Here is a 16,389-nt window from a genome sequence, read left to right on the forward strand (position 1 = left end):
TTGAGTCTTTTGCGGAAGCTGGTGAGCGACTCTGCGATCCTGACATCGGTAGGGAGCTCGTTCCACCACTGAGGTCCCAAAACAGAGAAAAGTTGTGACTTCGCTGATCGACCTTTGCTTGCTCTTAGCGATGGCGGTACCAGACGTCCAGCTGAGGTAGTTGAGCGGAGGGATCGAGCTGGGGTGTGTGGCTTTACTAATGCTTGGAGGTAGGCAGGGGCAGTGTATCTGATGAATCTGATGCGAGCTATTACAGGGAGCCAGTGGAGGTCTCGGAAGAGGGGGGTTACATGTGAGAACTTTGGTAGGTTGAACACGAGGCGCGCTGCCGCATTCTGGATGCGCTGCAAGGGTTTAATCGCAGATGGTTTTTGGCAGTTGTAGAAGGAGATACAGTGATGTTCTCAACAGTGACCAGTAAGTCCATGTGTGGGCAATCTTTCCCTGGTATTAGGAGGAGCTCAGTCTTGTTGAGGTTAAGCCTCAGGTGATGGGCAGTTGTCCAGGTGCTGACTTCTGCCAGACATTCAGATATGCGTGTTGCAATCAGGGCTTTGTCAGATGAGGGAAAAGAGAGAAATAGCTGAGTGTCGTCAGCGTAGCAGTGATAGGAAAGCCGTGGGATGTGTTATGTTTGTTCCTTATATATGACAAACCGGGCGCAGCAGCATGTTTAGTTCCTAGCCATGTTTTATTACATAAGCAGTCCAACAACTGTACACATTCATATCGCTCGCGTATGCTATTTCCCTCCAACCGGCGCTAAGCCTCATGGGTAACGTAGTCCAATAAACCTTATCAACACATCTCCTTTCCTTTAGAAGTAAAGCATTTTCTTTTTAAACAAATGCATTCAAAAGTAAGTAAAAGTAAGTAACTGCATTACCACATAACAACAAATAAACAACATTTGTTTAAGTAATACTTTAGCTTAACCATAAGCATCAAACTTTGCTTTCTCAGTATAAGATATTCAAAACCAAACATAAATTATACTGCCATAACCACAGTTACAAACATTCACTTATTTATTTCCAACCCTTTTTTTTATACATATATATTTTTTTCCCCCCATAGTGCATAACTCCATCAGCAGGATTCTATCAGTCTCTCAGGTGGTTTTACCATCCTGCTGGGTCTGTGTTTCACCGCTGGTGAACTGGGTACGGTTTGACCAGAGTCAGTAGTATTCAGGGAACTCGGACAGTCTCTGTTGCCCGTAGTGGTGTTTGTCACTTCTGGTGGCTGTGTGACAGTCTCGGAGCAGTTCGTTTGTAGACGGATGTCCACACGATTTCTCCTCAGGGCTGATCCACGATCTGTCTGGATGAGGTAAGAACAAGGTGCAACCTCCTGTTGTACAAGTCCCTGCTGTGTCCACGTTCCTGTCGAGTAGTCCAGAAGGCGGACTCTGTCCCCCGGCTTCAGGTAAGGCAGCTGTTTTGCACTTTTGTCATGCCTTTTCTTCTGCTTCACTTTTTCCTCCTCTTTGGCTTGCCTTACTTTCACTGCTCCCTTTGGTTTTAGCAGGTTCACGTGCATGGGCAGATTAGTGCGAATGCGACGTCCCATCAACATCTGGGCTGGTGACAGGCCATTTTGCAGTGGCGCGCTCCTGTAGATCAACAAACTTTTGTGAAAGTCCTCATTTCCGTCATGTGCTTTCTTCATTATTCCTTTGATGATCTTAACTGAGCTCTCTGCAAGTCCATTTGACCTTGGGTAGTTTGGGCTTGACGTGTGATGATTAAAACCCCACTCTTTAGCGAATGCTTCAAATTCGCAGCTTGAAAGCTGTGGTCCATTATCTGAAAACAGTTCATTTGGGACTCCGTGTCTCGCGAAAACAGTCTTCAGAAAAGCAATGACGGCTCTGCTGGTTGTGGACTGTAATGTTGCAACTTCTGGATAGTTAGAGAAGTAGTCCGTAACCACAGTATGATTTTTTTCCATTGCAATCGAACAAGTCAACTCCAACCTTGTAGTATGGGTATTTCGGCACTTGGTGTGGCATCAGCGGCTCTGCCTGCTGTTTGGGTCTGTATGTGAGACATACTTCACAAGAAGCTGTAGTATGGCTGATGTCTGTGTTCATTCTTGGCCAATACATAACTTCTCGTGCCCTCCGCTTGCATTTTTCTTCTCCCAAATGTCCTTCATGTATCTTTTGTAACATTTCCTTTCGCATTGCAGGTGGAATGACAAACTTGTTTCCTTTGTTTATGATGCCATCCACAACAGTGAGTTCTGTTCTACACATCCAATAGTCCTGTATTGCAGCTGGACATGTTTGTCTTTGTTCAGGCCATCCTCTCAGGATTGCCTCTTTTAGTGTTCTCATGGTGTGCTCTTTCTCTGTCTCATTTCTGATCTGCTCTCTTCTCTCTTCAGAAACAGGCAGGGATGACACTATCATGTCCAAATAAGCCTTTATTTGTGCATTTCCCGTTTCATCTGTCCTTTCATTTTTGTCAACTGCACGAGAAAGCGTGTCTGCAGCGAACATGTACTTGCCTGGTGTGTAGTTCATAGTCGTATTTTTGCAGCCGTATCATCATGCGCTGTATCCTCATAGGACAGTCGTTGAGTGGCTTTGACATGATTGACACCAGTGGCTTATGGTCCGTTTCCACTTCAAAAGCTTGACCATATACATACTGATGGAATCTCTCACATCCGTAGGTGCTGGCTAGTAGCTCCTTCTCGATCTGTGCATATCTAGTTTCAGCTGATGTCAACGCTCTGGACGCATAGGCGACAGGTTGCCAGTCTTTGTCATGTAACTGTAGCAATACTGCCCCTAGACCGTACTGTGCTGCGTCAGCTGTAATCCGTGTGCTCTTCTCCGGGTCATAGAACTTGAGCACAGGCTCGTTGGTGAGTATTCTCTTCAAGATTTTAAAGCAGTCTTCCTGTTCATGTGACCATGTCCATTCATTTTTTTCCTCCAGGAGATGCCTGAGTGGCGCTGACTTTGTTGACAATAGAGGTATGAACTTTGCAAGGTAAGTTACCATACCTAGAAACCTTCTGACGTCATCCTTATTTTCGGGACGTTCCATGTTCTCGATGGCTGATGTTTTCCTTGGGTCTGGACTAATCCCTGCCTCAGAGACTACGTCCCCCACAAATGTCAATGACTTTACTCCAAACAGGCACTTGTCTTTGTTGAGTTTTAAGTTTACTTGCCGTGTCAGGTCGAGCACCTGTCTCAGTCGCACATCATGTTCTTCTCGGCTGGACGCCCACACGATGATGTCATCCATCATGGTATCGACTCCTGGTATGTGTTCAAAGATCATGTGTATTTTCTTGTGGTAGACTTCTGGCGCTGACAGGATCCCGTATGGCAGACGTAAGAATCTGTACCTTCCCTCTGGCGTGTTGAAAGTACAAAGCTTGGAGCTTTCCTCGTCTAGCTTCATTTGCCAGAACCCCGACGACGCGTCCAATTTACTGAACAACTTAGCTCCAGCAAACTGTGCCATGATCTCTTCTCTTGTCGGCAACTTAAAGTGTTCTCGTTTGATTGCTTTGTTAAGATCCCTTGGATCCAAACACGTTCTCAGCTTTCCGTTGGGCTTTTCCACAGCGACCAGTGAGCTGACCCATGATGTAGGTTCATCAATTTTCTTGATCACTCCTAGTTTCTCCATTCTAGTTAACTCTTCTGTGAGTTTTCCTCTCAGCTTGAATGGTATTTTTCTGCATGGATGAACTGCTGGAGGCACATTTTCATCAACTTGAATTTTGTATTCCCCTGGTAAACATCCAAGCCCCTCAAAACAGTCACTGTATTCCTCCATGAGTGAGTCATGATCATTAGCAGGTTTAGATGAGACTACAAAGACTCTCTTTACAAGGTTTAGTCGTTGGCATGCTTGTAATCCCTATTGGCTTGACACTCATATCAACAATCAACAGCATGGCTTTTACTTGCTTACCGCTGTGTTCGAATGTTGGAATGCAGCCTCCTTTGACCAGCACTTTTTCTCCAGTGTATCCAGTCACTTTTGTTTTCACAGGGAATATTTTGCTTTTCACAGTGAGTTTCTCATACTCATTTACAGATATGAGGTTGACTGAGGCTCCCGTGTCCAGTTTGAATGGGATGATAGTCCTGTTAACAGTCAATGGCACTATCCATTCTTCTTCATCTTTAGCTTCCTTTATATGCACCGCATCCACAAAGAACTCCTTAGGTTCCTCTTCTACTGCATGTACCTTCTTTTTCTTAAAGGCGTCCGCTTTGCAGTATTTTGAGAAGTGGTTATTTTTCCCGCAGTTATGACACTCCTTGCCATATGCTGGACACGACATTGCTTTGTGGCTTCCTCCACATTTTCCACATTTAAAGTCTGTTTTAGCCTCTCTTTGCGACTTGTATTTATTTGGATGCTTGGAGTACTGTTCTCCCGCATGTATCGCATGTACTGCTGTCTCTTCCTTGTGCAGCTCCTTGGCTTGAGCACGTGTGGTTTCTGCTGCTCTGCACATGTTAATAGTTTTGTCCAATGTCAAGTTTTGCTCCCTTAACAGTCTTTCTCTGAGTCCTTTATCGGGTATTCCACAGACAATTTTTTCTCTAACTAGCGAGTCTTTCAAATTTCCAAATTCACACGTCTTACTCAGTGTGTGCAACTCAGCTAGATACTGATCAAAACCTACTCCTTGTTTTTGATCACATGAGAAAAACTTATATCTCTCAAAAGTAATGTTCTGTTTTGGCACAAAGTACTCTTCAAACTTGTCCATTAGCTCATCCAGGCTCGCATCATCGTCAAGTTGGAAACTGTTGTATATATCCAATGCATCCTCACCTATCACGTGCAGCAAGATAGACACTTTTACTTTATCGTCTTTGCTCCACATCCACTTGCAGCCAAATAGATGTTGAATCTCTGCTTAAACCTTTTCCAGTTATCAGCCAGATTTCCTGTTAGCGGCATAGGTGTTGGTGGACTTAGCTTATCCATGTTTCCTCTCTCCCGTTGCCTTGAGGAGCCGACACCTCTTGCTAGCGTTAGCCTCTTCTGCTAATCCTTGCAGCGTGCAGAACTCCGCTTCCACTTGCGGCGAAAATACTCGTCTGACACCATGTTATGTTTGTTCCTTATATATGACAAACCGGGCGCAGCAGCATGTTTAGTTCCTAGCCATGTTTTATTGCATAAGCAGTTCAACAACTGTACACGCTCATAGCGCTCGCGTATGCTATTTCCCTCCAACCGGCGCTAAGCCTCATGGGTAACGTAGTCCAATAAACCTTATCAACACAGGATGTAATTACAGAGCCCAGAGATCTGGTGTAGAGGGAGAACAGAAGAGGCCCCAGTACAGAGCCTTGAGGGACACCTGCAACAAGCGTGCAAGGTTTGGACAAGGAGCCATTCCATGTTACCTGATAAGTGCGATTCATCAGGTAGGATGTGAACCAGGAAAGGGCAGATTCAGCTATGCCAAGTTCGGCGAGAGTGGCGAGGAGGATCTGGTGGTTCAGTGTCAAATGCTGCAGACAGGTCAAGGAGAATGAGAACCGATGAGAGGGACGAGGCTCTGGCCGCACCGAGGGACTCAGTCACCGCGAGGAGAGCCGTCTCAGTGGAGTGTGCTTTTTTGAAGCCTGACTGGTGAGGGTCAAGCAGGTTGTTAGATGAGAGATAGGAGGACAGTTGGTTAGCGACGGCACGTTCCAATGTTTTAGAGAGGAATGAAAGAAGAGATACCGGTCTGTAATTCTGGATGTCAGTGGTATCAAGGGTTGGTTTTTTGAGAAGAGGCTTTATTCTGGCAGTCTTGAAAGACGTTGGAATAATGCCAGAAGTGAGGGAGGCGTTAATAAGTGCGGTGAGAAATGGCAGGATGTCGTTTGACACAGCCTGGGGGAGGGAGGAAGGGATAGTGTCCAGGGGGCAGGTGGTGGCAAGGTTAGATGTTATAATTCTGTTGACCTCGTCTGAGGTGAGATGGATGAATTGGGTAAAGACAGAGGTGGGGGTGGGGGGAGGGAGGATGGTGGCAGTGATAAAAGAGGAGCTAATGCCCTTTACTTTCTGGGTAAAGTAGGTAACAAAATCATCAGCAGTGAGGCAGGAAGGAGGGGAGGGAGGGTTGAGGAGGGAAGTTTTTTACAATTAAAAAAAATTGTATTGTATAATTTTTTTTTTCTACAATTATATTGTAGTGAGTCTGCATTACACTTGATTGGGAGAGGCTAATGAAGAGAATTATTAATCTTTACTCTCATTGGAATTTGAACAGAATAAAGTGCCATAAATGAACGTCAGCGTCCTGTCGTGAGTGCACCGGAACACAACGCAGTAGCTGGCGAAATGCAGGCAGAGCCGGCTACATATGTACATGGAATAGATCTAACAGCTGCTTAGTGTCACATGCCAAGTATCCTGCTGCGTTTTCTGAATATGCACTGTGGATGAAACGTTGCCAGGTGTTCCAAAAATGATGGACGTAGTTTTGGTCTACATTTGACTGACATGCTTTAAATGGCAATCAATCCATGTCCCCAAGCATTTAATTTTAAGATAGCCAGAGGGTAAGTTTAGCTACTATATTGAAATAACAGATGCTGAAACAAATGCCACCAATAGGGGCACCCTTGATAAGCATCGTGTGAAACTTGTCAGTGTGCCAACTGTGATGGAAAATCCACATGTTGTATTGTTTTCTTTTCACTATCTATGAACTTAAGTTTTGTTACTATTTTGTGTGATATATATACAGTGGGGCAAAAAAGTATTTAGTCAGCCACCAATTGTGCAAGTTCTCACACTTAAAAAGAGGAGAGAGGCCTGTAATTTTAATGATAGGTAAACCTCAGCTATGAGAGACAAAATGAAAAAAAAAAAATCCAGAAAATCACATTGTCTGATTTTTTAAGAATTTATTTGCAAATTATGGTGGAAAATAAGTATTTGGTCACCTACAACCTCAAACAGTCACACTCCAAACTCCACTATGGCCAAGACCAAAGAGCTGTCAAAGGACACCAGAAACACAATTGTAGACCTGCACCAGTCTGAGATGTCTGAATCTGCAATAGGTAAGCAGCTTGGTGTGAAGAAATCAACTGTGGGAGCAATTATTAGGAAATGGAATACATACAAGACCACTGATAATCTCCCTCGATCTGGGGCTCCACGCAAGATCTCACCCTGTGGGGTCAAAATGATCACAAGAACGGTGAACAAAAATCCCAGAACCACACGGGGGGACCTAGTGAATGACCTCCAGAGAGCTGGGACCAAAGTAACAAAGGCTACCATCACTAACACACTACGCCGCCAGGGACTCAAATCCTGCAGTGCCAGACGTGTCCCCCTGTTAAAGCCAGTGCATGTCCAGGCCCGTTTGAAGTTTGCTAGAGAGCATTTGGATGATCCAGAACAGGATTGGGAGAATGTCATATGGTCAGATGAAACCAAAATAGAACTTTTTGGTAAAAACTCAACTCGTCGTGTTTGGAGGAGAAAGAATGCTGAGTTGCATCCAAAGAACACCATACCTACAGTAAAGCATGGGGGTGGAAACATCATGCTTTGGGGCTGTTTTTCTGCCAAGGGACAAGGACGTCTGATCCGTATGACGGAAAGAATCAATGGGGCCATGTATCGTGAGATTTTGAGTGAAAACCTCCTTCCATCAGCAAGGGCACTGAATATGAAATGTGGCTGGGTCTTTCAGCATGACAATGACCCCAAACACACCGCCCGGGCAACGAAGGAGTGACTTCGTAAGAAGCATTTCAAGGACCTGGAGTGGCCTAGCCAGTCTCCAGATCTCAACCCCATAGAAAATCTTTGGAGGGAGTTGAAAGTCCGTGTGGCCCAAAAACATCACTGCTCTAGCGGAGATCTGCATGGAGGAATGGGCCAAAATACCAGCAGCAGTGTGTGAAAACCTTGTAAAGACTTACAGAAAACGTTTGACCTCTGTCATTGCCAACAAAGGGCATGTAACAAAGTATTGAGATGACCTTTTGTTATTGACCAAATACTTATTTTCCACCATAATTTGCAAATAAATTCTTTAAAATTCAGACAATGTGATTTTCTAGATTTTTTTTTTTCATTTTGTCTCTCATAGCTGAGGTATACCTATGATGAAAATTACAGGCCTCTCTCATCTTTTTAAGTGGGAGAACTTGCACAATTGGTGGCTGACTAAATACTTTTTTGCCCCACTGTATATGTATACATTGCCTGCCTTCTATACTCATTGGGGGTCATCAAAGTGTGAACCTTTGAGTTTCGTGTGACGCATTTTATTGCCTGCCTCTTCCTATGTCTTCTTTATGATGTGATCCGTTTCCATGCAATCCTTTGATGTGTGGGCCTGTTCCTTGACCCCCTGGCTAGCGTTGAGGAAACAAAAGGTTACATGGCACGGCCGCGAACCCCTTCAATGGCATCCTGGGGAGCTTCGATTGTAGAGATTACCATCTGGTAAAACAAAGCCTTTTGGTTTATTGGGGGACAGACCCTCCTCCAGAAACCAACCAAAGTGAATAAGAACTCATTACTTGGAACACTCGGTGGACTTCTCCTAGCGTACCTTTAGAGAATGAAGTAAGACGCAGGGCGAACTCCCATCTGAGGCCTCTGATTATTATTATTGTATGCCTGTTTTATTATTTGTTGATGCATATTGAGATGTATCTTTGTTCATACTTTTATTACAAATATATGTGACCAGCAATTGCCTACAAGTATTGTGTGCTTTTTGCATCTAAATATCTCACCTGTCTTAGACGCAATATCTGATAGAGAAATTGCCACGATACAACAAAGGAACAAATGGACCTCTGATATATCCTACATTGTGATTTGCTTTCCATTTTACTGTCTTGCTGATGATCAGTTGATTTGTAGGCTGATTCTGGTACCTTGACAGCTCTGACAACTAGTAGTTAATATATAAATGCACAAAACTGGTCCGATTATTTGGGCCTGATGCATCCATCATCTGTGGCGGGATTTGGGTTGGCGTTCAGGGCCATTCGCACACACAGCATGTAGTAATGCGCGATATAAACGATAAAAAATGGCCTACGATAGAGATTTTAATTTTATTGATCTATCGCGATAATGCATGTTGATGAGGCAAAATACAATGTTTAATTTTTGGTTTGGTGCAATTCCTTTTCACATTGCAATTTTCGCAACAGTGACAGAATTCGTCAACAAACCTGCATGTGTGCAAAGAACGTTAAATCATTGGACAAAAAGGTCTGGGGCGTTGTAAAGCGTTAAAGAAAAGGGGGGGGGGGGGGAAAGCACCGGTGAAAGTAAACAATCATGGATATCCAGCGTGATATACATTGATCTGCGGACTGGTCCAACTCCTTCTCCCTCATCCTGACTCGGAATGTGTTAAATGCATCGGCATTTTTAAGTTATGTTTTCCAGCATACTTTTTACTTGCTTTTGTCGGACCGTCAGGTGGTGGCTCAACATGGAGCAAAGAGGAGACGGAATGTCTTTTGGATATCGGACCCAAATATCCAAAATACGTTCCGTCTCCTCTTTGCTCCATGTTGAGCAACGTCTCCGAGACCACCTCTCCGGCTGGGTCAACCTCCTTTTGATGGTTAAAAATATCACGTATTCGACAAAAATCTTTACAATCAATGATCGATCATCAATTAATCATGCCCATCCCTAATTGTCAGTACAGTGTCTGTTCCTTATCTAGAAAGACACCCGTTTTTCCTGTTCTCTGCATCTTGGGTGGCATTTAAGAACCAAGGACTTAAACTAAGTGTAGTGCCTTTTAGAATGGTTTGCACTAAAGGAAAGAAACCCAATACTAATTTTATTTATCTGCAACATTATGTTGCATGATTACAGTATTTCAAAATAAATGTTCTCGAAATGACATACTATATTTCTCTTTTTTAAAATACATTTAGCAGTTTGGCTTTCCTTAGGGTCTATGTAACCTGTTCTGAAACGGTTATTTTATGATTTTATATCGTGATATATATCGTTATCCCAAGAGGCTGCAATGTATATCGCAATATGGATTTTAGGCCATATCGCCCATCTCTAACAGCATGTCTTACTTGCATGTTTAACTAAGGCATTTTTCCCAACTTACTTTTACAGGTGTCAGAGCCATGCAAAACATGCTGCCATTAGTTTTGCACGCCAAAGTCCAGGCACACACATTGGCACAGAATATCCATTATTTAAGAGACATTCGCTCAAATGTTAATATGTTTTGCTCCCAGGCTGCAGATTTTCCTAAAGAATAAGTGTTTGCATATCAACAGATGAAGGGCCATAACATATTTGACTAATAAAATGGACCTGGGACAGGCAAGGGAAATAGTTTCTGTGAATTCCCCTATTCATGGATTATGATACAAATAGGGGCTCTTTCAGGGAACTGAAAAAGGGCAGCAGCAGAACGAGGAGCCTCAGTAGAGCTTTCCCCAGTGCGGTAAACTCCAGGGTGGGCAGCATGTGGTGCTTTCTGTTGTGTTTCAGTTTCCCGGGTCTGCTTTGCAGCCTTCCAGCAGCGACTCACCAGCCCCTGCATGAGTACTCCGATGGGGACGTCATCATCGGTGGGCTTTTCCCGATTCACTTACAACCCAATCACACCTTCCCGTCATCGAGGCACGTCTCGTGCAACAAGTGAGTACAGCCAAACTCAACTCAATTAATTAATAGCCTAATGTTTTTTTGAATATTTACAATACCCGTCTTCCTTGTTTTTTTGTGCAGGTATCATTTTCAAGCATTCCTAGCTGCCCAAATGATGATATTTGCGATCAAGAGGGTAAACCAGCGCAGAACTCTGCCTAACGTGACGCTTGGCTACGACGTGTACGATACCTGCGGGGATGTGTCCCTGGCCATGCGGATGGCCCTCAACATGTGCGTCGACCAACGGGACCCCCAGTGCGGGTTGTTACCTGGAGGGAAGCCCGCTTCAGCGCCCGACCCTCGAGTCAAAGCAGTGATCGGCGAGGGTTCTTCCGAAGTGTCCATCGCTGTTGCACGAATATTAACCCTGTCATCGATCGCCCAGGTAGGGGATGATGTCAATGCATTTGGTTCTCTTGCTTTATGTAGACCACACGATATTAAGGCAGACATTAGGACCACATACTTGTAGCGCTAACCGTCAGTTTCTGCTTCTACACACACACACACAGACACACGCACACACATACACACACACACACACACACACGCACACGCACAAGAGTGGTCAACACAACATGTTAAGTTGTATACTTTTCATACTTTTTTGGGCTTTTCTCTTCTACAATTCGGTGACGATACGTCCCCATCCACTGAGCCCGTGGAAATCATGTTGATGGGTGGCATTACAGTTGTGCTAATCAGTGCAATCCCCTGTAGTATGTCGCAATTGCATCAGTGCAATAGTACGTAGCCTACTTTGTACGGGTTGCTGCAGTAGCCTAAGTGGTACAAGTAAAAAATAAAAAGAATGCGATTTGGAATGAGGCTGCGTTCCAAATGCTTCGTGAACCACCTCCAGAGTGCATGTGATGTCCGTTTGTCCCATTTATCTCTGAATAAACCACATGTTGAATATTCACTACTCTGCGCGTCAAGCCCCAAACCACAGAGGAGGAAAAACTTCGCTTCATATAGGCTCATGTTCTATGATCTAATTACTAATGATAAAAGTTTTCTGTGAGAAAGTGAAAACCACCATCGGTCAGAATAAATAGGTATAGAGGAAGGGGTAGGACAGAATATCGATATGGCGATATATCGTCGCCCTTCTTCGTGCAATATGAGAATCGATACACTGGCGACAAATGTCTATATAATATATTTATATAAAAAAGTATTTATACATAGCCTATATATATTTGTAAAGAATTTATTTAGCATTTTTATGCCTTATTACTGAAGAGTTAGAGGAAATATTGCCACAAATATTGACATTTTAAATAATAAAATAAGGCGCTCTAAACAGATTTCCCTGCTCCTTGAGGTTGTGCTCAACACATGAATGAAGGAAACTTGAACGGAGGTTAACTAACCAAACACGAGTAACGGTAAAACTCAGTTTGGACCATGAATAAAGACTGAAACCCAGCACTTTACCTTTTCACAGTCTTTTTGTATTCATCGCTAGAAATATATCGCGATGTATCGTTATAGGATTTTCTAACAATATATAGATCATTGCAGAATTGCTGCATCTCGATATTATCGTTGGCCATGTATCATGTATCGTATCGTGAGGTACCGTGTGATTCCCACCCCTAATATAGATGCCTAAAAATACGTTTTTGTGTGTGCTTTGTGTGTTTGCTGAACCCAGATTAGTTATGCATCGACCAGTGAACTGCTCAGCAAGAAGGCCAAGTTCCCCACTTTTCTGCGGACAGTGAACAGCGACATGGTGCAGACCAAAGCCATGGCAGAGCTTGTGAAGACGTTCAACTGGGAGACGGTCGGAATCGTGGGCAGCGACGACGAGTATGGCAAATACGGCAGCGACAGCCTGGTGGATCATTTCAATGCCATGGATAATGTGTGCGTTGACTTTAAGTTCATCCTGCCTGCCCATTTGGACCTCAGCGATAGCAATCCCCAAAAGCAATTCACTGAGCTAATGGACACTATTAGAAACTCGACCGCCGAGGCTATCATTCTGTTCACAAAGAAGTCAAACGTGAAGCTTGTCCTGGAAGCCGCCATTCAGATGAACCTGAACAGAACTTGGATCGCTAGTGATGCGTGGTCCAACTCCTCTGAAATCAAAGAGCTCCCAGGCATCGAGGCAATCGGGTCCTTCTTTGGAATCGCCTTTAAAAGTCACATTGTTGAAGGCTTTGCCGACTACGTATCTTCAATGGTCGAAGACAATTCCTCAAACCCCTTGTGGGAGTATCATAAATTGAACCATCCGCCCTGTCCAAGTGCTCCTCAAGAGAAGCTGAATTGTTCAATAACGGCAAACCAATGTATGGAATCGAGATGTCTGGTGCATTACATTTTCTGGAATGTCTACTTGGCAGTCGAAGTAATCGCCAATGCTCTGAGTAGTCTAATGAAGTGTGACAGAGAACAATGTCAACGAAATACCAGCTTTACGGCATACGAGGTAGGCTAGATTGAGGGCCTTTCAATAATCAAATTGATATAGAAAATACACCAACATAATAGGATGGATCTCCACTGTATGGGTCTGGATGTGGCTGGGTGGGTGGTTGTGTATATGAGGGGGGGGGGGGGGGTGTTCCCTGGATGGATTGAGTCGTGGATGGGTCGTTATGGAATAAATTGCTGTAGTAGAAAAGTTACATTCAGGTTTAATGAAATTCAATAATCAATTCATACACTATTTGATTCTACCCACCATAAAAGAACAAATTTGAATATCCTGTATAACGTGTGGTCTGATCGTATCTGTTGCTACAGCTATTGAATGAAATCAAGAATGTCAACCTCACCGTGGATGACACACACATAGTGTTTAATGATAATGGAGATCCCCTGCTTGGATATGACATCGTCGCATGGAACTCGTCCAGTTCGGGAACTATTGGAGAGTACCTGCCAGGAGGAAAACTCATTCTCCCCCCGAATCTTGTTGCAACGATGGCAAATGTATCGGTGAGCACAAAGATTATGTATGTATGTATGTATGTATGTGTATGTGTGTGTGTGTGTGTGTGTGTGTGTGTGTGTGTGTGTGTGTGTGTGTGTGTGTGTATATAAAATGATAGAAACATATATATGTACATTTAAAAATAATTAATTTACAATTTTAATGAACAATGAATCGCTTAAACTGAGTGGTTGACCAATTTGAGTTGATTCTGTCCTTCCCCCAAAGATTACTGCTTTCAACTGCACTAAGACCTGTCCAGTGGGACAGGAGCTGAAAAAAAATGGAACGGAATGCTGCAAGCTCTGTATTGTGTGTAATGACGGTTATTTTTCTCCTGAAATTGGTAAGCAATCAGTATGTATATCATGTAACAAAGTATAATAGGGGAAGTATAGTCGTTTGTTATTATTGTAAATGGCAAACTAAAACCATGATTTTCTAATCACATTTCAATTGTAAAGCCTTCCATTCGCTTTGTCATGTGTTGATGTCTAATGTTGATGTCACCCAAAAGCATATTGGCAAGGATCATTTACATTGATTGCAAACCTGCTCAATTAAATAATGCATTCAACAGTCAGTGAACATACATGCTCCTACTCTATATCAAAAACAAATACATGCACAAAACTAACCCTTTAGAATTTGTCATTATTGCAGGTACGCAGAAATGTACAAAGTGTAAAGAAGGTGAGTATTCATCCCGGCAACGCGACCGGTGTAGGGTTAAAAAAAATGAATTCCTTGAATGGAAGAACCCCTTTATAATTACCCTGGGGGTCTTCAACATAATCGGGTTTGTTGCCACCATTACGGTGGGTGTTATATTCGTGGTTAATCGTGGCACTCCCATTGTGAAAGCTGTTGGCGGCTACCTGTGTTTCTTGGAGCTTTTCTCCTTACTCGCCTGCTTCTGCCTGAGCTTTACCTTCATAGTGAAACCCTCTCCATTATCCTGCATCACAGGTATGCCGCTATTTGGGATAGCTTTCACTCTCTGTGTTTCCTGCATTCTGTCCAACCTCCTCCAGATCTTAGTGTGTTTCACCTTTTCCCCGAATATGGGGGGCTGGCTCAGAAAGGTCAACCAGCCACCGGCTGTAGTCGCTATTTTATTTGGGGTCCAGCTGGTCTTGTGTTCAATATGGCTAGCCTGTTTTCCACCGTCTCTTGAAAGAGAACCACAAAAGAAAGCTGTCGAACTTAAGTGTGATCCTACATCCAAAGCTCTATTTGGTGCCGTTTTAAGCTATGTGGCTTTATTGGCCGTAGTCAGTTTCCTTTTTGCATTCAAAGGAAAAAAACTGCCAGATCTGTACAAAAACGCCAGCTTTGTCACCATCGGCATGTTGCTGGTTTTGGTGGTGTGGATCATCTTCATACCAGTGTACCTGTTCGGAGGCGGGGTCTACACAGAGGCCATCAAGGCGGCGGCTGTCCTTGTGTCCAGCCACAGCATGCTCTGGTGCCACTTAGTCCCCAAGTGTTATATCATGGTGTTCAGGAAGGAGCTGAACGACGAGAAAGCCATCACTGATTACATCAGGAACCACTTCGAACAGAAAGGCATTAATGTTTTAAAGTCATAATCATGATGTCTCCTCAGATTCTTTCTATCACCTGAACTCTTATTTTTCCAAGATCAGGTCGGAATTTGTTTGTCCACTGGATATAATGGAGTTGTAATGTTGTTAATCTCTGTTTTAGCTCTGTTTATTGTAAATGAAAAAATGTAATTGCCTCTGAATACCTGTGAATAAAGCATGCTTCCCATTATAAGCTACTACCTATAAATCAGTTTATGCTTAACAAGGACAGTGTATTCTGATCAATATTGAGCAATAGGCCTTCAGAGACAACATTAAAAGTTTGTTTAAGGCTATCTATCAGAAAAAATGAAGGGTTCAGTGTTCAGTCAAACCAGAGAACTTGGCTTTTATAAGAACAAAGTGGCATTCAAGACATTTTTGCCCACCTCCTTCAGCTGGGCTGCTTCTTTAGGGTCTGCTGCATTTGGGCCTGTCTGGCACCACCAGCGACCACTGGTTTTAAATGAACGGCGGCAACTGCAAAATGCCTTTGCAGTTGTGGAGATATACTCCATTTTATTTTCTGAACAAAAATAAAGTTTTCCCTGTGGTATTGAAAATCAATATTTTTTAAGGTAGTGTATCAAAGGTAGAAAATCCAGTGTCGTTACAACAATATTAGCTACATGGAAAGGTGATTAATGCTCTTGGAAAAAGAGCAGTAGAACAAAAACAAGACAGACAGGTCAAAGGTAAATATATTACCTCTTCAAATTTGAGTTTGACATCCTCCGAGCCGGGGAACCCTCCACCAATGTCCAGCAGGCTCATCTTGTAGCCAAACTCCTCCTGGGGACAGCAAAAGGGAAAGTGGGTGATGCAGATGCATTGAACCTACCGGAGAACCAATCTTCAGATAGAAAGGGGCTGAACTCACGGCCATATCGAACACGCAGCGGGCGTCGGAGATGGCCTGGGTGTACGTCGCGGGGTCCCTGCACATGCTGCCCACGTGGAAGCTGACCCCTATGACGTCCAGGCTGAGCTCCTTGGCCCGCTGCAGCAGACCCCGGCAGCCCTTGAGGGTGGCCCCAAATTTCACACTCAGAGGAAACACCAAGTTGAAGTCGTCTGTGGCGATATGCAGCACCAGCATGGAATGGGGACAACCTTAAAAATCACCTTGCGCAAAATAGGAGACATGCAGGACTACCCCAGGCACCAGAGAGAGGAG

General features: G+C 43.7%; 1 protein-coding gene across 1 annotated transcript; it reads left to right on the plus strand.

Moving 5' to 3' along the window:
- The first annotated feature begins 10,429 nt into the window (after positions 1 to 10,429).
- Positions 10,430 to 15,298, plus strand: LOC307087364 (G-protein coupled receptor family C group 6 member A-like). Its single transcript, XM_079752912.1, has 7 exons — positions 10,430 to 10,658; positions 10,749 to 11,055; positions 12,331 to 13,116; positions 13,434 to 13,628; positions 13,852 to 13,969; positions 14,287 to 14,316; positions 15,013 to 15,298. The coding sequence occupies exons 1-7, from the start codon at positions 10,483 to 10,485 to the stop codon at positions 15,213 to 15,215; spliced, it is 1,815 nt and encodes a 604-aa protein (XP_079609038.1). The 5' UTR covers positions 10,430 to 10,482; the 3' UTR covers positions 15,216 to 15,298.
- The last annotated feature ends 1,091 nt before the right edge of the window (positions 15,299 to 16,389 follow it).

This window comes from Pollachius pollachius, assembly GCF_949987615.1.
Source record: "Pollachius pollachius genome assembly, chromosome: 15".
In the NCBI taxonomy this organism is placed as follows: Eukaryota; Metazoa; Chordata; class Actinopteri; order Gadiformes; family Gadidae; genus Pollachius; species Pollachius pollachius.

Excerpts from the sequence above, each read along its gene's own strand:
- LOC307087364 (XM_079752912.1), top strand. The coding sequence starts at position 10,483 with ATGTGGTGCTTTCTGTTGTGTTTCAGTTTCCCGGGTCTGCTTTGCAGC. Across the intron at positions 13,117-13,433 it reads CCAGCTTTACGGCATACGAG|CTATTGAATGAAATCAAGAA; the intron begins GTAGGCTAGATT and ends CTGTTGCTACAG. Across the intron at positions 13,629-13,851 it reads CAACGATGGCAAATGTATCG|ATTACTGCTTTCAACTGCAC; the intron begins GTGAGCACAAAG and ends CTTCCCCCAAAG.